Consider the following 21,681-nt stretch of genomic DNA (forward strand, 5'->3'; position numbering starts at 1 on the left):
TAGAACCTAATAAGACTTTTACTAACGAATCAGGAGGGATTAAGTTTTTGTTTTTTTCAGAGAATGTGGCCAATCAAGTTGTTGTGGTAACATTTTATAATTCAAACCAATATGACTGATGTCCTTAGGTGAACGTTGTAAAGGTATTGTGGTAAACAATTTAGCAATTCTGGTAAATTCACTTTAAAGTCTGTAGATTAAGCACTTTGGAAAGATTACTGAAATAAATAACCTTGTTGTTAATTAACAACAATTAAAGAGATACGTGACATCATGTATGCATCAGATGTTGGCATGTGTGTGTGTGTGTGCATGGGGGTACATAACAACACGCACACATTTTTCAGAGATACACTCTCAATAACAGAGATAAACTCTCACTGCTCAACAGATTGATACACACATGCCGAGTGTGTTTTGGTGTTCACGAGGCGTCCCTCTGAGGAAGACGTGATAAATCATTTCAGTAGGAATTAGCAATTCTTCTGTATGCTGCGATCAATTATCCCACCTGAGGTCACAAAATAATGGCGGTGATGTGACATCGTGGGCAAACTTCAAATGAGTCCCTCCTCACCATAAAAGAAGCGCCAACAAGGACGCCTCGGGGGATGCGGGATGAAGAGATCTCAAACCTTCCCCATTTCATGACTCGCTGTTTAGCTGAATCGGTCCACTAATTTCATTTTGCAGCTCATTCCATCGGGGAAGAGAGACTGGGACACTCAGCGTGAACAAAAGGCCAAACATGAATATCAAGGCACGTCAGTGAAGAGCCCAATCTCCCAGAAACCCTCTTAATAAGAAAACCCAAATAGAACTTCAAATGAATCTGTATCACCCAGTGCCTCATTTACATCCTATTCAAAACCCTTTTGTGCGTCGGCTCGCAGCCGTATAATCCATCAAAATCAGCATTCTTCGGCAGCGCTGTTTTTTAAGTAGCGCAGAGGATGCGTTAAGGGCTTTTTGTAACACAGGATGTTGAGAGGGAGATGAGGAACGAGACTCGAGTCATGACCGAATCCTGATGATCGCAGGCAGGAATTACAACTTTAAGTCCTCATCACACACACATACACACACACACACAAACACACTCTGGGGCTCACTGTCACACCTTTCAAAGCAAACAGCTTGCGGCTACGAAAGTGTCTGTCGGTGTGAATGAAGCAGATGCATGAAGCACGCCGACAAAGTTGAGAGGTCAGCTCGTCTTCCACACCAGACTGAGTAAAAGTGACTTTGAACTCAACAGTCAGGTGCAGGATTGCACCCAAAACTCATTGATCCTTGAAGAAGACATTCTAAAATATAAGAGGCCATATTGGAATACAAGTCAGCTAAGAACAAGTGATAGGAGTCTTGAGTATTGATTGAGGCTGTCCTCACGCAAAGTGGTGTATTGAGCTAAATGCTAACGCTATCTTAAACAATAAACGACTAATGCGCCATTTTAGTTTAGCATGCATTTAGCAGGTAATTGGTCCTCGGTAGAGAACAAGTACATGTTATGGGAACGTAAATGTGTTCCCATCCATCCAGTAAATAATCCAAGGAGGAAGACCGTCAATTTACGACAAAACCTTATTTATGTTGACGAAAGGGTCAAGAATAACAATTTCCAGAACAAGCGAATTCCTGCACGGTCCCGATCCTTTCGCCAATACAGGAAAATGATGCACGACCGACTCCTGGCATGATGAATTTCAGCGCAGGTTGACAACACAGAGGATGAATCCCAAACGCAACGCTTTTGTGCAAACACTCGTCAAAGAGTGGATTAGGGAAAAACACAGACAAACCCCACCTTTACGGATGGATTTAAGCTCTTTCAACGGAACATCGTTGCCACCGTTAGAACAAACAGTTTTTAGGCCGTCGGGAAGAGGAGTTCAAAATAAAACAAATACATAAATAATTTCGCAGCTTAACTTCAGTGAATCACCACATTTGTTGAAGTACGTTAGTGAAACTATTGTCACGTCCCTCTTCAATGCCTTTTTACACCGTGAGCCCTCAGTGGTTCCAGTTGGGTCTTATCCTTAAAGTGCACATAGAAAGTCAGTTAAAATGTGCAAACAACAAACATTAAACTCTTGCATTTAGAAGATACTTTTTTAAATGTGCATTGTTTGCAGCTGCTTCTTCTTCTCACTGCTTCACACACCGTGGTTAATCCATGGCTGGGATGGTATGTCTCACCCCATATTATATTCATTAAAGATTTAAAACATGTTCTATAATTGAAATAGCTCTGCCAACCAGGTCATATTTAGTGAGCTTGGTTTCTGTGCTGGGTGAGGAGGATGCTACCAATCATCTCCAACACAGTTCCGGTTGTTTACGCTAATTTAAAAAAGATCTGTAAATACCTACCATTAATGGGAGGATATATTGCTGCTCTAAATCGAGGTCCTTTGGGTAAAGGATCTCGATTTGTAAGATCATTTCTTGGAGTTCGGGTTTGACGTTATCAGAAATCATTTCTGTGGAGAACCGCGTCCTTTGGAGAGTAAGCTGTTTAAATGCAAATCTGTTTTCCCGTCCTCCCGTCAGCCTCCTGGTTTGGACAATAAGCTCTCTTCCCAGATTTGTTAAGATGAAAAGCCACGCTGTAATTTGCTGCCGCTGTGAATCATACTTTTCAATTTTACAGTGTGTACAGTGTGTACTACTGACAGGAGAGGCGCGCTGCCTGTACGGTCTCTACCAGGCACGAAAATGGACTAAATCTCATACATCTTTGGTACTTTCTTATGCTATTACTCCACTTTCACGCCGACATTTGACATCTAAATTGCTGGTTTTTACAACGCTATTGTTGTATGGGGACTATGTGTTACTTCTGGCACTACTATTACTCAGATCAGAGCAGTGGCAGGTGATTGGATTAAAAAGAGAATCTTATATTAGCTTCATATTTAAGGTTATTACTCATTTTATTCATCAACTGAAACAACCTAATTACCAAATATGTGTTGCATTATGAAATTGAGTAGAAATAGACATATTTGAGCTTTTATTACTGGTTCAATGTTGTCTACATAAATTGCAGCAAATAAGAGGCTTGTTTTTGAAGAACCGGCCTCCCGTCCAAGAAGTCTCACGTCTGCCACGACCTTCTCTGGGCCGTCGGCTGACATTGAATAGTTCCCTTTTTTTTGCCTTTGACAATTATTGAATGGCTTCACAAGTTAGATACTGAATCACAAAGCTTCTCAGCTCTCTCAGTTCAGAGAGATGATGAATGTTTTTTGATAGTCCCAGCGTAGAACTGTGTGTGTCTGTCTGCGTGCATGCGTGCAATGCGTCTCTGCCACATCTGCTCCTGGGCTGAACGCAGCACGAGAGCGTCGTCACGGAAGGTCCTTTGATTGACAAGAGGAGCAGAAGGTCGAGCCACTGCGCTCGACGCATCGGTCCGGCTCAGGTGTGCAGGTCGCAGTCCGAAGCCTCGACGTCGGGAAACCGGATGAAAGTTGGAACCACGTCCGAGGCTCTAAACGTTAGTTTAGTGATTGTTGTGACCGGTGTGTAAGACCACATTATAGTCTGGACAGAGTGTCTGCGTGTTTGTTAAACGTATAAAAGTGTTGTTTGTCATTATTAATACAACTGTTCCGTGTTCATTTAAAGCAGATTTTTAAATACATCATTCATATAAAACTCCTAAAAAACACTCAAGACCTCTTAAAAACTTTCGCCACTTAACGTGCTTTAATGTTCATACAGAAACTGGTGTATTTAAACACAAGACAAAACGAAGGAGGACGTTACGATGCCCAAAGTGGTTCAACATTTTTCTTTCTTCCATTTAGCAAAGGTCTGAAGAGTACCAACATGCCGGACATCCTGTTGCAGGCTTTCCCCCTGATAGAACAGATAATGGAGGGGAAAGTGTGATTTAAGCAGTCCCTCTAATTAGCTGCAGGAGAAAGCGGTTGAAAGCATCAAGTGTGTGTTGCAAAAAAAAAACACACATTTTTCTACATTGCTGTCAATCAACCATTTAGTGTGTTCCAATATGGGTTCCGCAAATTAAATGCAATTACAGATTTCCATTTATTATGCAGGTGCATAATTCCCATGAGCAGAAAAACACAACGACATACTGAAGAGGACACCGCTGTCTCTCACACTGAACACTGAAGCCACAGCTACATTCTAATTAAAAAATGCAATATTGTAATTAGTGAGAGCTCTGAAGTTCAAGTTGTAAGTGATGTGTTAGTGCTTTACTTATCAGCGACTGTAGTGTTTAAGACCCATTATATTCCAACAAGGGCCAAAATGAGGCTGAAGAAGAATGTTAACCATAATCTAGATTCATGAATATACTCTTATACGAGAGCACAACGTTTAAAGTGATTTAAAGAAATAACGTGGAGATACGCCGTTTTCTTATTGAGATTTGAATGAAAAGATCAACATCACTCTTGTGTGTGAGGTAAAGTACAGCGATATCCAGCAGGCTGTTAGCTTAGCTTAGCTTAGCGGATAATTAACCAGATCACTAAAGAAAAAGAAAAGGTCTCTAATTAGAAATGTGCATCTCGTTTGCTATTCAATTGCTATTGTTTGTTATTCAGATATTTATTATTTTTTTGCCACTTTTTTCAGTTCTGTTTTAGGTGTAAACCAGCTACACTACGTTTGCAAACTTCTACTTGCAGAATACTCAACTTATGACTTTCCCTTTTTAGAAAAATAAAAAAAGATGAAAATGAAATAAGGGAAGGCAGATACTCGTGTGTGCCACATAACCTGTTTTCTACAAAATATCAAGGAAAACTAAATGTTTCATGAATAAACAAAAAAATTTTTTTTTAAATATTCAAAAGAATATATGAAAATATAAAAAAAAGACAGTACTTGGAAAGATTATCTTCTAAGCAATGAGATATTAACAAGCTTTGGATTTAACATTCAACCAATAATGATCCGCAGAATGTTTTTATTAAAATTCTAAATAGCGGAAAATCCAGTTAGGCGCATTTTAATGGCATCTTTGACTTTTTTGTAGAGCACACCCAAGTGGACTTGTGGGACAAATTTAAGGTCAATCGGTCATGGGAAAAAAAGCGTTGGCTAGAAAATTTCTTGATATGCGTGTCAAATTTAACAATGGTTCGGAGAGAAAAAGGCAAAAATATATAGAGAATAATAGCAATTCCTACAGGTCCCTCTCCAACAATATGATTCACAAGAGAACTTTTTTATACTATGAACATAAATATGCCTTCAAAGTGTATCAAAAAACAGAATGCTTATCAAAATGTGCTATGGGAGGATCTCCAACGGAGGTCCAACCAAGCCCTGGATGTCTGTTAATCAAGACCTTTTTCCCAAAGAAACTGTTATAGTTTAACATAACAGAGGTGAGAGGGAATCAGGACAGTGAAGTTGCAAATTGGAAATTCTCTGTAGGACTGTTGGTTAACAACTATAACCATGAAACAATAAAAGCAAAAAGGTTTGACAAAGAAGAGATTTTATGGACATTTGTTTTGTGTTCCGTTCTAGATTTATTGTGTTGAATCCGTCAGCCGACCTGGCTGTGGTTTCTATGGGGATATTGGGGAAGTGTGGCAGTAATTCCCTCCAATTAATGGTCAAAATAATTTAGCCTGTTAAACAGGGTTGCTATGGCGAGGTAATTACACTAAGTTGGAATAGCACCACACTAATGAATTATTTTTTTCTCTGAGAGTAAAAATGTCCACGAGACAGATCAAGCGTTTCTTTGAAAGATTCTTTCCGGTCAACACGGCTCTTCTGGGTAGCAAAGAGGAAACTGTGAACATTTGTGCACATACTTTATCTTGTGGCGGCCTGATGCCATGGTCATCGTGGCTACACACTGTAGCAAGTGTCATCTTTCAGATGGGATCCCTTCCACCTGCCTCCTCTTTAGCGTCCAGCTGCAGGCGGAGACCCAGGTGCATCCACGACACCCTTCGGACGCAGCCCTTCCTTTCCCTCGAGGTCACCGACACGCAACACACACCGAGTTCCCTCAGGAGATGTTTGCATTACGACACAGGTGACTTGAGATGCACTGGCCAGCACCAGCGTAGGTGCCGAACTGGTTTGTCTCGCTGTGTTTGCAGTGGGATCATTGGAGTGGGAGGGAATCCTCCTTGTTAATTTTACGTCTCGGTTAAAGACGGCAGAAAGTGGGCCACCGACGGAGAAAACATGACCTGCTTCAATCTCCATTCACTGCGTGGATTAAAATCGGCTCTCATCACCGCTGATCTACCGTGAGAAATTGAGAAATGGGATTAATCAATCGTAGACGGTACTTCTATTTGCAAATTAGAAACAGCGCTCGTCACACAACACGTACCTCCATGGCCCTGCTGTTATATTTATGACATGGTTAGTGGGAGGCTTTCTCACAATATGGGAACATCCATCCAACAAAGCTCAAATGTGTAAACTGAACGCTTTATAGAACATGTATCAAGAGGTAAATATGGGGCAGAGAACAAAAACTATATTAAATAAAGGTGTGTGTGAGTTAAGGCATCAAATGTGTGTTAATGTGACGAATTGCCTATATGTTGTGTTTCTATGTTGAACTAGTTATGGTCTTGTATTTCAATACAATTATCCTTGTAAAATTGTATTGAAATACAATTTAGAGAACAAACAAAATAGAGAACATTATATAGGATTTCATATTCTCAATCTCACATTTTATTGTTCTTACATCATACAAATATATGTATGAGCTCACACTCTAGCCTACGTACTGACATTCCCTTAAACATGTTTAATCTCCAAATGTGATAAATTCACAATCATTTCATCTTCAAAATGTATTCAGGCAGATTTCTACATTTGACAGGATCACCATTGTGACGCTCCCGTGCTCTGATTGGATCAATACATTTTCAGTGGGATTTAATAACTACTGTTGCTGACAGTTGCTTGTACCCTTTAGTCACGACACTAACAAAGACAGACACTTGAAAAAAGAAAACTATGAAACAATGGAAACGTTTCCAAGTTAGAATTAAATGTTGCAGATCAGAAAAGGTACTGTATATGTGTATTTGCCTTGTAAATCTTGCCCCAGAGTAAAATAGACGGTTTGACGGATTCCCTCTGAGCCCAATGTTGCTGTTCACTGTTTTTTGGTCTCTCTCTTGCGGTGGACCGAGATTGACGCGTTGGTAGACGTTGATGGAGGGCATCTCGGCTGGCAGACATTTTCTCTGTCTTGATCTGAAAAACAAACGACAGTCAGAGATAATAAAAATCATTTGATGGGTAGCAGCAGCAAATACTGTGTATCACACAGGTATGAAGCTTATTTTAAATCTATGCTCTGAGCATTGGCTACAACACCAGCGTCCGACACATTGTTAAAAGTAAAGGCTTGTTTTTCATAGCATGCATTGAATTGCGCTCACTGATGAATGCTAAATTAATTCATCATAATGGGAGAACGCTTCTTCCCAATTAAGGGTAAAAGCATTGATTTAGTGATAGCAAGTTACCGTGGATGCTCATAACGTGTGTCTTAAAGTAAGTGCTACGTTGTGGAGAAAATCAGTCAAAAGACTATTTTAATACAAAATTAAATACACATAAATGGCAAAAACAAATGCTTGAACTTTTCCATCATTACAGATGTACTAAAGATGGGTTTGGTCGAATCACATCCCTCCACTGCACCCTTGTTCAACGCTGAGGGTATGTTGCTCTTTGCTGCCCTCACATGCCACCTAAAGGAACTTTCTTTCACTTTGCTCCAACAATCTAACAACTTATCGAAACAGAAATTAATCAAAAGGTTGTCCGATAGTGGCTTTTATTCCTTGCTGGGGGCTGATGTAGCTCCTCGTGCTTGTAAAAGTGCACGGGATCTTACTCACTCTCCACCGAGCCTCAAAACACCAGGAGCTTTTCACAGCTTTTCTCACTGTGCTGCATTTTGCCATTCCAAATGAAATTGTCACATACCGGCTACATTTCCGGTTCTCACCTGAGCCGCCTGCTTCCAAAGAGAGATAACCATCCAATAAGGAGCTGAACCCCGTCAGCCCCCCCATGGCAGCATAAGGGACATCGCGGCCTGTAGGCCGACCACGTGACTCCCTCTCTAGTTTTGTCTCAACCTGACAAAAGCAAAAAGTGACCTGAGTTCCAATTGAGTTCAAAGTGTGCTGCTCTCTGTTGCTGAGCAAATAGCAACAGTGATGTAAATATGTGTCTGTTTCTTACCACTTAATCCGTTTATGTTTGCCTCCACTCACCAGTGTCTGATGGGCAAAGCCGGGCTGACCACACCCGCAGGTGGAGGGGCTCTCGAATCCAGTACAGGAACTGCCTGAAAAAGGTTTTCACATATTGAACATGAACTGTACACAACTCTCTATAATGTCTCTCTTCAAATTACCTTATTTCACACTCACATTTTTTGCACAAGCGGCCAGCGGCTTCGCTGTGATCCTGAGGAAAGTGTTTACACCTGCAGCGGACGGGATTAGTCCCAATCCTGGGAACATACTGGTAGGCTGAGCAGTGACACCCGCTGACCTGACACGGTAGGGACAGGGGCCGCTCACAGGGAACCACCTCAAAGTCGGTCCTGTGTTGCTTGTACCTGGACCAAATGATGTTAAACGCGAATGTGTTCATGCATGAAAGTATAAATGTGTGTGTGTGTGTGTGTGTGTAGGGGGGTGACATTTGATATCATGTGGTTATCAAGAATCCTACAACCTGTGTGAACAGAAGCACGGTGTCTCGGGGCCAACAAGTTTGCAGTCGATACCTCCAGGAACCCCAAAGCTGACATACAGCCTGTTCTTCGCTCGTTGAGGGAGCATCCTCTTTTTGTACTCCTCGTATTCCTCCGGAGTGAACAGCCGTCCTCCATCATCATCACCCACGATCCTTGAAAAAGACAAAGCACCGATAAAATATCAGATAACACGGGGACATTTTCTTATTTTTACCACTTGTATTGTACTTTAGCTAGCTGTTAAACCTTCCATTAAAATAGCCTGTTGGGTGTCAGCTGCTTAATCACAGGTGAATTAAACACTTCTGATTAACTAAAGTCAGGGGGGGGGAAGCATACAAGTCGTTGGGACAAACCTTTTGTACTCGCAATAATCATCGACTGCTCGTAGAGCTGATTTATCGAGACATATTCTCTCCATAGTCAGGAACCAGAAACGAATAGCGGTTGTTTCTTCCGTGTGGTGTTCTTCGAAACGTTAGTTGCCATGGAGATGTTTGTAGGCGTCCCTGTAACATTAACATTGGCAGTAGCGGATATGAACATTAGCTGCCAGGTGACGGCAGTTTTAACGAACAGCCTTAACACGTTTCCGCAAACTGTACGGTTTTGTTGTTTAAAGTAAACCAGATTAACTGCAGTTCAAATGTTCTCCTGTACCGAAGCCAAAGTAACTGTCACGACTAATAATGAGGATTTGTTAGCGCAAATTGTGACGTCCTCTCTCGACTCGCCTCGAATCAACAGAACTACATTTCCCACAATTCCCCACCAGTGACGCACTCAGGAAACCATGACAGTCCGCACGCCTGGAATTCTAGCCGCTGACTTTTTCTTGCTAGGACCTCGTCTTTTTCGACGGCGCGTCGGAAGAAGCCGAAGCGACCGTTAGAGAGGGGAAGACCGTAAAGAGAGAGATAAAGCTGCCCCCCTTAACGCGATGTCCGGCGGCTAACGTATCGAGGCAGATATTTCCACCCTGCGCGAGCATCGACGGGTCGGAGTCGTTACCACAAGCATCATTCGGCGTCAGCCGGAGCCGGAGGCGGCGGCAGCAGCTGGAGCTCGCGGGATCCCGTCAAATCACCGAGTCGTTTGCTCGTGCGACACGCCGAGGTACGTTATTTTAATGTTTTAATTTCATTGAGATTTGTTCCATTTGCAGATATGACTTGAGCTTCGTCCTTTTCGCCGCGCTGAACTCGCAGTTTGTGGAGTTTTGGGGAAAAAAATGTCTAGTGCATCTTTCCACGTGCCGGTCATTAACATTTCGCGTGTTTCTTGCCATTGTGTACGCAATGATAAAAAATAAAAAAAAGTCACGCTTTGCGTAGTTCGTCAAAGTTACGGTGTCATGTGATGCACATTGTCCTCCTATACTTTGACCTCCTGTAGCTACACCCTGACATTGTTCACCCTTTGTTTTGTTTATAGTTTATACTAACGGTACAGGCCACGTGATGAAGTCTGTTGCCCAATCCGCCAGCTGTTGAAAAACAGGTGATTCAAACCTGGAGATTATATATTTTGGCTGACCATGTGTGCCTCATCCCTCCTATTAAGTACACCACCCATTTCTCTACACCGCGCCTGTTCTTTCGCTTCTAGTTCTTGTTGCTGATACACAGTAGAGAACAGGTCACAGGAAGGACGCCGTGTGTGTGTGTGTGTGTTTTGTGTGTGTGTGTGTGTGTGTGTGTGTGTGTGTGTGTGTGTGTGTGTGGAGACGGGAAAGCATTCGCAAAACGGATTCTGTTACATTTCTTTCTATAATTGATTCATTCAGTCCCCTCGCTGGCTTCAATAGGAAGTGACACTATCCCACCCAAGGGAGGAGAGCGCAGCGAATAAACTTTCTGACAAAGTTAGCAATATTGAGAAAGGATTGGCCAATTTCCCATGCATGTGCTCTGTGCGCTCCCAGGCTGTTTGTCAGTTGAATGGCCATTGTGATGGTGGGATTAGTGAATGAATGCCCTCTATGCCACTTTATATGGTTGTTGCTTGATACAGTACAATGGGTTTCTTTTATTAATTCATGCCATTTCAGCATTGCACAACTAATATTTATCCTTAATGAAAAAGATCACAGAAAACTGTCTCCCTGTGCGTGTGTGTGTGTGTGTGTGTGTGTGTGTGTCTCTCCCTCTCTCTCTCTTTTTGTTAATCACACCTCTGTTTGTTTGTTCTTGTGTGCTTCTCCAACACAGTCCACAATGCCTGCGGAGCCCCAGTCTGAATGCCGGCTCTGCGTTGGTGAATCGACGTTGGACATCTCGCAAAGCACCTTCAAAAAACCCTGACTGCTGGTGACAGCTTCCTCTCGGTATCACTCCCTGACATTTTCTGTGGCTACTTTCTCATCTCCTCTCTGGGAGGGGCAGGATATCTGCAGAGGTTAGAGAAACGCATGTAATGGGTTTAATGCAAGCATGTGTCCTGCTGGAGCTCACTTGAGTGAGGCACCAAATCCCCACCTGCTTTAGAAGTGCCTGGCACTGGACTTTGATCTCTCTGCAGATACGGGCCGTATTAAACGCAATCTCCCGGCCACAATCAAGTAATTATAGTTATACTTGTCAATTGATTGCTATATCTTCATCCAAAAAAAGACTGTGGCCCTAATTCCTGCTGACGCTCCTCCTTCCCCTTCGCTTGCCCAGTACCATGCTGGGCGCACTCCTGCGAAGGAATATGTCCCAGAAGTTGAGTGGGCTGCTGCTGGTGTTTGGCCTGGCGTGGGGATTTATGCTGCTGCGTTACACTGTGCAGCAGCCTCGCCATCAGAGCAGCGCCGAGCTACGTGAGCAGATCCTGGAGCTCAGCCGGCGCTACGTCAAGGTCCTGACGGAGGAGAACCAGCATGCACCAGGTGGGCTGCAGGGAACCTCCATGGCTGGATACGGTAAGGATTCAGGAGGACCTTGACACTGCCCTTTTCCCTGCACATTTAATAACTTACTCTTGAACTTTGTGTTTCAAAGTTATAAAACATAATTCTCAATCATTGATTACATTAAATCCTTATGTCGGTTTCTCTTTCCCTCTTGCATGCACCCACAGCTGATCTGAAGAGGACGATCGCTGTGCTACTGGATGACATTCTGACTCGATTGGTCAAACTGGAGGGGAAAATCGAGCTGGCGGTCAATGCCTCAACCACAAATACTTCTCACGCGGTAGGGGGCGTCCTTGCCTCCGCTCCCGCTGCCCTGCAAAAAACCTCGAAGCAGGACACACCTGGCAGTCACCCAGGAACCTCACGCCTCCACCCACGGATCCCTAATAGGCCTCGGCCACATCAGCTGGCATAGTCTTAGTAGAATCCATTCATTTTTTTTTCGCCTTTTAATTATTTTACACATCACACTTTCCCAGCAATTACAACTGATATTACCACATCAGACAAATGATAAGCAATAGGGAGACATGTAGACATCCAGAAACTGGGGATACTTCTCAGAAATGTTCAGCTAGCCAGAGAGGAGTCCTTATCCATGCTCTACATGCTGATATTTATTTATTTTTTACCAAGACTGTCTCGTGCATTTCTCTCAGATTTTCCATTGCTGATTGTTTTGGTTTTGGTTCAGATTCAAGGCCATATTTGAATCTTAGGACTTTATACGTAAAGGCAGAGGTATAAAAACTGATGAAGCTGAACCAGAGACTCATTTGTTTGCTGATAAACATGGCTTGAAACGTCCCACCTATCTACATTGGAATCTATTCTGCTTCAATATGTCAAAATGCTCAACTAAATGGTGCACTCATGATAGGTGGGGCAGCTGTTTTTGCTTTTTGTCCGTTTTTAGTTGGTGCAGTCGCTGATTGCTGTAAAAAGAACATTCTACTTTTAGCTTACACGTAGTCTTAAAGAAAATGTAACCGTATGGTTCCTCTGTAAGAGATAATCCAAAGAATGTTATTCGCACTCCATCTGCAGACAATTAGGTATTTACATTTGCTGCAAAGCAATTTAAGGTTTATGCAGAATATAATGGGAGGATGCCTTTTTGCCATTGTAAACACGAATGTGTGTATGATATGTCTGTCTCTCAGTTGAAATCCAATGGTTAACTTGCCGAGTGCTGATAAATGATTTTTAGTAGGTGTGTAGCACATTGAATGTACTTTGTAATCGGTCTTAAGCCCTTCAATGCTGTAAAGATGACTGATCTACTGCTTACACATGTTCAGGGTTCATATTGCACTGTGACTCATAAGAGATTTTCTAAAAATACTCGGCTCATCCAACTTTGACCTTAAGGGATATTTTAGGAAGATGGACGTCAGACTCTGAGATATTAGTTCTTGCAGCCTTCCCCTCTGGTTCTGAGTATGGTTTCCATTATACTGAGAAACACTGGCACCTGCCAAGAGGAACGTTTTTAGTTGGCACATTATGATGCGCATTAACGTAATGACTTTGCGACACAAAAGATAGACAAGAAATGTATGCGATAAAGTTGTTGTGGGGGGAAATGCTTTAAACCGTTGCTCTTTCATTAGAGCCTTAAATATACATGAAGGCAAGACTGTGTCTGCTTTGACTAATGCTATAAATGTACTTTGCTTCAGAACATTAAAGTAGAGAAGTTGGTGAGCCGGATAGCTGCTGTGAGATAGCTTAACTAATAAATGGAACGTATGGGGAAAAAATGATCCATCCTCATTTAAATCAATTTATTTGCTATAACAAAACTATTCCTTTTCCTCTGGAGATTGTGAATCTCACAAGACAATCACAATGTTAATAAGCACGTTGTTTGCAAAGAAAATATCCCTGTGTGTAAGTATAAGAGAATGCATGGGAAGTTTCACTTTTGAGGGTTTTGACTGTATTGCTCGTAAACGGGCGGAAGTTCGAAACGTTTTCGGCGCAATTACCAGACGTTCAAACCGGACGTGACGTCAGATTCTGCGGTTCATAAACACAGCACCAGCCTCACGCGCCCGCCATCTTCTAGCTAATAAACGGCCGAAATAAAACATTGAGCAAACCGCTGTTTATTTATCTCGCAATACTCTGTCGTAATTGCTATTCCGAACCATGAGTGATATTGAGGACGGACACTATAAAGGACGGGTAAGCAGTTACATCGAATGATACCAAGTATCTCCCCTTTTTCTTCAAATGTCTTCCGTGTGACTGTCGACTAGCTTGAGGCGAACTCGCCACTACTGTAAAGCTAGCTGTTGTAACATCTTTAGCGTCTGTCGTTGCATGCTTTGTCCGCTAACATTACACGTTTTGGACAGACACGCGGCAGATCTGTTGCTAGCGTAAGGTCTTGGCGAAAGCGACGCACGTTTCACACGGGCGGTTTTTGTCTGCTAACGAGCTTAGACCGCTCGAAACCGCCTCCACCATCGACAGTTAGCACGCTAGTGACTGTTAGCTTAACGACCTCCGCGGTGTAACGTTGCATCCGTGGATCCACGTCGGAACGTTGACTGTTTGCTTATTGTCTTGTTTTGCATTGTCCGCATAATGCTTGGCTCCTGACCCCTTTTTGCTTATGATATCATACACGAGGTATCTGACGCTTGCATATCGTCCTTTGTGCGGATATCCGCGCTGCAGCCATTACTGCATCTAGTTAGTAATCACTTCCTTTTACATGAGACTTCCAAAGCATCGCTTCCTTCCTTGCTCTCACGCTATTTTTCAAAATCAAATTTAGTATTGCTACAATATACGTCTACGCTTTTTTTATTCATAACATTTCAGCATACATTGTTTTATCTTTGCTCATTTACTCAATTTCTGAAATATTGATTTTTATTGTAGTTAAATGTAATTTACTGCATTCAGTGTTCATTTTCCTTTCATTTAAAATATTCTCCTTTTTTCTTAAAGCTATGATCTTAATTTTATTGAATGTTCTTTTTTCATTAAGGTAATTGACCGAGAAGGATTTGAAGAGTTTAATCCAAGAATGATGAAGAAAATGTTCAAGATAAAAGAAGGCTAATGAAAACATGTACAGAGCAGAACATAGACGTGGAAAGGGAGGAAATGTGACGGAAGAATGGTGTCAGATAGAAGCGCTTGCAGTATAATGGCTAAAATGAAACCGGTTTCAGTTTGGGGTGAAGAGAGAAAAAACTGACCTGGAATCAGAAAATGAGAAAACTGAAAAAAGAAGAACGAAGAAGGATAGAAATCCTGAGAAAAGGGAGTAGCGTGTAAAGAATCTGGAAGAATGAATGTGTCCGTAGGTTAAGTAAATATACTGTTTGTCACAAATGTTTTGACTTTACCATGTCCCTTTCATTTAACATGAGATGCATGTTTTATTTACCCTTGATGGTCCAGGTGGATATACAAATATATATATATATATACACATTTTCTTTATATTTGATAACTATAGTTAATAGTAGGCCTCATTTTAAGCCAAAGATTAAATTATTGGAATTCTAAGATTACTAACCCCTTCTTCCACAGTACCTAAACTGTACTGTATGTGTCGAACATACTCTACCAGATCTCATTACGCTGTGTTTTTCAGTATATTTATACATGTATGTGTCCATGAGAAAGATGTTTACATACTGCTGTGGCAATAGGGGTCACGCTCCCCATCTAAATCGGATGGAGGGACTCCAGCTCGGGTCAAGTCGGAGAGCAGGTCCGGCTCCCCGAGCCCAGCCCGGGTCTCCAAGCGCTCTGGGTCCAGATCCCGGTCCAGATCCAGGTATGTTGTGGACATTTAATCATTGCCCATGTAAGAGTCGTATCATATTATTTGATGCTAGGTTAACCTACGGAATTTCACAGATAAGTTTTTTTTTTTTCCCGTTTTAAGATTTTGCCTTGCGTCAACAATTATTTCTGACATTGGCCTTTCTTCCTATGCCGCATTTTCAGGTCTCATTCCAGGCGACACTCCAACCGCCGCTATAGCCGCTCGCGTTCTCGGTCCTATTCCCAGCGGAAGAAGTCGCGCTCACGTTCCTACAGTACCGAGTACCGCCGCAAGAAGAGCCAGAGCACCTCTCCCGTTTCGAGCCGGCGCCGAAACACTGGCAGCAGGGTAAGTGAGGTCCGACAAAGTGGCAGCACAGTGAGCTATCTATTTTCCTTCAATTATGTAATTTTTTTTTTTGTTTTGTTTTGTTTTGAACAAATCCCAGAAGTTGGATCATTCAAAATGTATTCACTGTTATCATATGGGTTTGAGTGGAAATAGTACACAAACTTTGCAGGAATTATACGATTCTAGTGTTAGAGACCCTTTCTATTAACCATCCTTTCATTATACCTACAGAGCCATGACTTCCCAAAAGAAGCAAGCAATCATGGCGCCGATGCTGATGTGAGGGTAGGTGGACCCTCTTGTCTTATTTTGGGGGGAAAACAATGTAATGCTTGTATGTGTGGGTCAATGGTGCTGCTCCCTGTATAGTACTGGGTAAGAAGAGATAACCAAGTATTGGATCAAAAACAGATTTTATTCTGTGATCTGAATAGTATTTTTATTACATGAATATAGCATGTGGATACTTTGAGATGCAGTACATGCGTGTTTGCAATTTTCATGTGTTGTAGTAATGTCTTGTATGAGTTTCATCATGACAACTAGCAAATACATTGATACAAATATACTAATATGTTGTGTTTTCTATTTGGTCAAAGCCTGCAATCTGTACATGGATTTTTAGCTTTTTAGTTGTAACTCAACAACTGTTGTCCGCCTCAAATTATAAGAGGAAGTTTCCAATGTGGTTGAAGAGTAATGCACCCTTCCAGTGAAACAGGGAAAACAAAACAAACTTCTAAATAAGTAACTCTAGGAGATATATATATATATATTTTTTTTTACTGCTTTGGAGAGAGCGATGCGGTAAACCTCACTAACTCTACAAACTATGTCCTCCCTCCCAGGCCAACCCTGACCCCAGCACATGTTTGGGAGTGTTTGGCTTGAGCTTGTACACAACGGAGCGGGACCTGAGGGAGGTGTTTTCTCGCTACGGCCATCTGGCCGGGGTCAATGTGGTGTACGACCAGCGCACGGGACGCTCCCGCGGCTTTGCTTTTGTTTACTTCGAAAGAATTGATGATTCTAAAGAGGTAAATGTTTGGCATAAAATGGCATCATGGTCTCGGATGCTTGTTCAACGTCTGGTCATCTTCTGAATACGTTCACTTGGGTTCTTCATCGTTCAAATCATTAATATTGCGTAATGTTTTGTTGTTTACTGACACATTTTTAGATCATTCAAACTGTTCCATGTACAGATATGGTCGACTACATATTATTTGGGACTTCATAGATGTGAGTTCTGCATCAGAGGTCCACTGCCATTTGATTTGAGGTGTGATTACACGAGAAAGCCACTAGGTGTCTGCCTCGCCACCGTTTCTCTGACCTTGCAGTCGTGCACTTATTAACAGGAGGGATTACGATGTAGGTGGGCCATTGTGAAATAAAGGATACGGTCCAGAAGGTGACGGTCTGATAACATCTTGGTCCTCTTCTTCCTTTTGCGTCCCTCAGGCAATGGAGCGAGCCAATGGCATGGAGCTGGACGGGAGACGCATCAGAGTGGACTATTCCATTACTAAACGTGCTCACACCCCCACGCCAGGAATCTACATGGGCCGACCAACTCAGTAAGAGCAACATTATTCAAATATCACGTTTTTAACTTTGTGGCGTTTGAAAATTCATCTTGTGGTGGAAATCCCTGCAAGGCACAAATACACATTTGGGCCATTTAGGATAATTTGTGAATCTGTGCTTCATTTCTTGATCCATGTCATGTCATTTGTCCAAATTTAAATCATTTTCGACACGGTGCCCTGTTTCTTAAGAGATGGGACGTCTTCTTCGTTCCACAGCAATGGTGGTGGTGGCGGCGGCGAAAGGAGCGGCGGTGGAGAAAGGAGTGGTGGCGGCGGCGGTGGCAGGAGGGGGAGAGACAATCATTACGACCGGGGTTATGAGCGCTACGACAGATATGACGAGTACGACTACAGGTACAGGTGAGTAATGGTTTCTGCATAGAATGATAATGTTGGCTTGTGGCGGATGCATTTTAAAACCGTTGTGTGTCTTCAGCCGCAGGCGCTCCCCGTCTCCCTACTACAGCCGCTACAGGTCTCGCTCGCGGTCTCGCTCCTACAGCCCACGTAAGTATGACGCAAATGCATCCAATAGAAAGCTCACCTAACTGCATCCTGTTAGTATGCACATTCAAACAGACGCATCTTCATCACTAGTGGAAGCAGATTAACTGTTAGTAATCGATCGTGACTAATTCATATTTTCTTTTCGCAGGGCGGTACTAGGTTTCTGCTTTCGACCTTCAGCGTCCCTCCAATAATTGATCTGTGTGTGTGCGCGTGTGTCTCATCAAGGTGTTTCTAACGGGAACCGCTTGAATCGGCATGTCTATCAACAGAACTCTAAAGTTTGAGATTTTTCTTGTTTACATGCAATAGATGTCTTCATTTTTAGACGTTTTGATGCATCCGTGTTGAGCGTGAGCGACGAACTCTTGCTTCATCCTTAGACTCGCACCCTTCCTTCCACCTTCACTTTCTGCAGCAAAGCAACCTCTTTTTCCTGTTGTGTGATCGCCGCTAACGTGGCCCTTGTCATGGTGGAGAAAGTAAACTGGGTTTTTGTAAATAATGGTGAAGTTAATTTTACAACTTGTTGGAAGTCAATGGAACAGTCCACTCTGTTAAGATCACCGATTGATCTTTGCTGGTAAGTAGCAGGTGATTGAGGCCATTAGTAGTTCTTTGCGCTCTTTTTTTTTTTTTTTTTTTTTTTAAGTCAAGGAAGTCATCATTTGAATTTCTGTAGTTTTATTACAATGTACTACCTTTTTTATTGTTTGTTTGTATGGAAATACAAATATATGAAAACTCAATTTTTTGTGTTTTTGTGGTTAATGCGCATGAATTGTATGTTGAGCCTTTTTGTCGTGTAGGTGGGAGGTCGGGCTTTAAGTTGAGTGGGAAAACAAGCTGTGTGACTTTCACGGAACAAGAAAACAAGCATGATCAAGTTTATGTTCACACTAATTTAAAGTAGCTGATCTGGAGCCACTTTCTACAAACCACTAAACCCCAGTGCACACATGTGACCGAGCTTTTACTGGGTGGCTTTTGTTGCATAAGATACAAAGTTCACATGTGAGAAACGTGCTCTAGTTCAAAGTGTTCTTTAACAAAATGCTTGCAGATTGCATGAACGCATGATCAGTATTTGTTCCTTGACGATATAGATGCTCGTGGTTAAGGACTTTTTATCTCTAGACTTAAATAAAAAGTCACTGACTGGATACGAGGCCCCTCAGTTATCTGTTCATTCACACGAGTGCAGAGGTAATTCTCAAGGTGACTCCCTGGACCAACTAAGGTCAAAGTGTGAGATTCAACCCTGGAAGCTGTGGATTGTGCAGTGTGCTCATTTTTTTTTATGTTCAGTGCTATCACTAGTATTCCTTCAGAAACTTTTTTCTGTAATAAGTTTGTTATAAAAGTTGTTGAGGGGGGGGGCGTCCACCGATTTAACGTAGACTTGTTTTTTGCTCTACAATATAGCCGATTTCGGTTATGTTGTGACGTGCACATGTCTGTCTCCATTAGGGAAGAGCTTCATGTTGTTGTGCGTGCACTTGACGAGTACTTGAACTCTAACCTTCGGATAGCACACGTTGGGTTCTAGACCAGAGGAAGTAGTCCACATCTAATGTACCTCACGGCAAACAAAAGGAGCCCTTTCGTTGTTGCTCTCCTGGGGACGTGCATTTTAGTGCTACAGCAAAGCTTTAATGTGTGTTCACTCCAAGAGACATTGACAGCACGTGTCAAGAGTTGTGATGTAAATGTTTCAAAGAAATGCCACCTGAGCCGTTTCATTATTTTACTTTGGGGAAATCAAGTTTCGGATCATGTGTCTAGAAGTTTTTTTATTTTTTATTTTTTTTTGGAGGATTTGTATTTAAGAGTATACTAAAATGATCAATATTTTGCATGTGTACAGCGGAAAAGGAAGTTATTTTCACACAGCATTTTCAATCCAAATCAATTTATAATTACTTCCATGCAGTCAAATATATATTTTAAACAAACTTTACCTTTTGAGAGAATGCATGTATCATTGCAGTGAGCAAATCACACCCCTTATTTTTCGCAATTTACAAGTGTTAAAACTGTGAAGACACCATTTCATGTTTCCTGTTAACAAGATATTGAATAAATAATGCTTCTGAGTTGTTTCAAGTGGTTTTCTCCACACAATATGGCAACTAATGAATCTGTGCTGAAACTACAAACACTGCAGCCATAAATAAATCATTTGAGGGACAAAAATACAGAAGATGCTGAACAAGTCTGCAATAATAATGTGACTGCATGAAAACCACTAAACCGACTCATGTGCTCAAAATCAAAATGATCACATGCTCAACAGCTATTCAATGAGTCCTCACAAATCAACAGTTTATTAGGACCATATTTTTATTTATTTTTAAATGAGAAATAGAATAAAACAAGCTATTTCTTTAAAACACACTGCAGTGGACAGAATTGAATCAAACATTTGAGGAAAATATTTAAAAAACAAGGACGGTTGTGAAAGAACACGATAAGATGAGGCGCATGTGTCTGGCTGCTTTTAATAACTTGTTTTGAACAAAACACCACAGCAAATACTTCCTTCAAAATATCCACACATTTAAATAATATCTAACTACATCTAGATTAGGTCAACTTTTTAAAACAAACTCAGGATTTGGCTTTTGTTTTGAAAAAAAAACTACGTGACGAGAAAACGAAAAGCTTCAGTTTCTGCCCCCGTATTATCTTTTTATGAATATCAAAGATTACAGCTTAAACATATGTAACCTTTTGCCACCTCACCAGTACGTTTTCACTCGTTATTTTGGCCTGTTTTTAAAAAAAAGGAATCCTCTCTGGCTGTGAAGGGGCACACACCGCCATTTTCTAATGAGATGAAGGGTGTCATCACACAGGAGAAAACACACCCATTCGTGTGTGTTGAAGCCTGCGTGAGTCTCCTTGGCGTGAATAGAAAAAAACATAAATCCAGACCGTTTTAATTCAAACACAATGGCTTTAACGCCGATAGATACATTGTTTGCAATAGATAGAAATGGAACTGTGAGGCTCTCTGGCTTCTCAACATGGCGTTCGTGCCACTGAGCCGCCTGTCTGTCCGTCTGTCTGTCCGTCTGTCCGTCCGCAGCGGTCAGCCTGTACATTCCACGCGCACAACTCAAAGAGGAGAGAACATAATAATTAAACAAAAATATAAAGCAATCTCACCGGAAGAGAGAATCCCTTCGATTGGGTGTAGAGGGGGCTGTGAAGGAACCATCTCTTGCGTTTTTACTCAAGTAATCTACCTTCTCTGCTCTGAAAACATCCCAGATTATGTTGAAACCGGATCGATTCGATCTGTTCTTTTCTTGTTGTCGTTATATAAATCTGTATATATATATATATATATACACACACACACACCCTGTGCTGACATTCACCGCAGAACTCTTCCCACATAGGATGCAGTCTAGTCTGAAACTTTATGTCAGTTGGCCCCCTATGGAATTCAACCGCAGCGAGGAGCCCTGAAAGCTGGGGGGGCGGGGAGACTTTCTGTACATTCCTCAGCGATACATTCACTATTCCTCCTGCAGAGGCTGCAACCGCACATACGCGCGCGCGCCCACACACTCGCGCACTTATCCACACACACACACACACACACACACACAGACGGACAGGCTGCAGCCATGCATCAGCAGCTCATTTAAACCGACACAGTCCGCCGAGCGCTCACATGACCGCCGTCCCTTTATATGCGTACAAGTCCGCGGCTCTGCGCGGCGGGACCCCCGCCCCTCGTTTCGTTAGTTTATATCCAGTGGAA

The 21,681-nt window shown here is 42.1% G+C and overlaps 3 protein-coding genes and 1 long non-coding RNA gene across 17 annotated transcripts; 2 read left to right on the forward strand and 2 right to left on the reverse strand.

The window, feature by feature from the left end:
• Positions 1-6,682: 6,682 nt before the first annotated feature.
• On the reverse strand, positions 6,683-9,495 carry fam221a (family with sequence similarity 221 member A). The gene is made up of 6 exons (XM_040188358.2): positions 9,118-9,495; positions 8,740-8,913; positions 8,430-8,620; positions 8,271-8,344; positions 8,000-8,132; positions 6,683-7,236 (listed from the first exon to the last, which is right to left on the reverse strand). Exons 1-6 carry the CDS (start codon positions 9,180-9,182, stop codon positions 7,136-7,138), a joined length of 738 nt encoding a protein of 245 aa, XP_040044292.2. The 5' UTR covers positions 9,183-9,495; the 3' UTR covers positions 6,683-7,135.
• A 240-nt stretch (positions 9,496-9,735) lies between these two features.
• Positions 9,736-13,423, forward strand: ccdc126 (coiled-coil domain containing 126). 5 transcript variants are annotated; one of them, XM_078081793.1, is made up of 5 exons: positions 9,736-9,877; positions 10,972-11,158; positions 11,282-11,321; positions 11,425-11,666; positions 11,825-13,423. In XM_078081793.1, exons 4-5 carry the CDS (start codon positions 11,429-11,431, stop codon positions 12,073-12,075), a joined length of 489 nt encoding a protein of 162 aa, XP_077937919.1. In that variant the 5' UTR covers positions 9,736-9,877; positions 10,972-11,158; positions 11,282-11,321; positions 11,425-11,428; the 3' UTR covers positions 12,076-13,423. The 5 variants fall into 5 exon arrangements, with proteins under 5 accessions (XP_077937919.1, XP_040044293.2, XP_077937920.1 ...); XM_078081796.1 differs by lacking the exon at positions 11,282-11,321 and adding an exon at positions 10,196-10,261 and having other exon boundaries at positions 9,739-9,877; positions 10,972-11,087; XM_040188359.2 differs by having other exon boundaries at positions 10,972-11,321.
• Positions 13,424-13,670: 247 nt separating this feature from the next.
• Positions 13,671-18,655, forward strand: tra2a (transformer 2 alpha homolog). 10 transcript variants are annotated; one of them, XM_078081789.1, is made up of 10 exons: positions 13,674-13,850; positions 14,665-14,982; positions 15,338-15,465; positions 15,639-15,804; positions 16,039-16,092; positions 16,656-16,844; positions 17,272-17,387; positions 17,616-17,759; positions 17,836-17,906; positions 18,055-18,655. In XM_078081789.1, exons 2-10 carry the CDS (start codon positions 14,971-14,973, stop codon positions 18,063-18,065), a joined length of 891 nt encoding a protein of 296 aa, XP_077937915.1. In that variant the 5' UTR covers positions 13,674-13,850; positions 14,665-14,970; the 3' UTR covers positions 18,066-18,655. The 10 variants fall into 10 exon arrangements, with proteins under 10 accessions (XP_077937908.1, XP_077937910.1, XP_077937914.1 ...); XM_078081785.1 differs by having other exon boundaries at positions 13,678-13,850; positions 17,589-17,759; XM_078081791.1 differs by having other exon boundaries at positions 13,678-13,850; positions 17,616-17,753.
• Positions 18,656-20,233: 1,578 nt separating this feature from the next.
• On the reverse strand, positions 20,234-21,389 carry LOC120826245 (uncharacterized). The gene is made up of 2 exons (XR_005713225.2): positions 21,158-21,389; positions 20,234-21,026 (listed from the first exon to the last, which is right to left on the reverse strand). It is a non-coding gene; the product is annotated as an uncharacterized LOC120826245 (long non-coding RNA).
• Between the last annotated feature and the right edge of the window lie 292 nt (positions 21,390-21,681).

The sequence above is a fragment of the Gasterosteus aculeatus genome, chromosome 10, assembly GCF_964276395.1.
Source record: "Gasterosteus aculeatus chromosome 10, fGasAcu3.hap1.1, whole genome shotgun sequence".
Classification (NCBI taxonomy): domain Eukaryota; kingdom Metazoa; phylum Chordata; class Actinopteri; order Perciformes; family Gasterosteidae; genus Gasterosteus; species Gasterosteus aculeatus.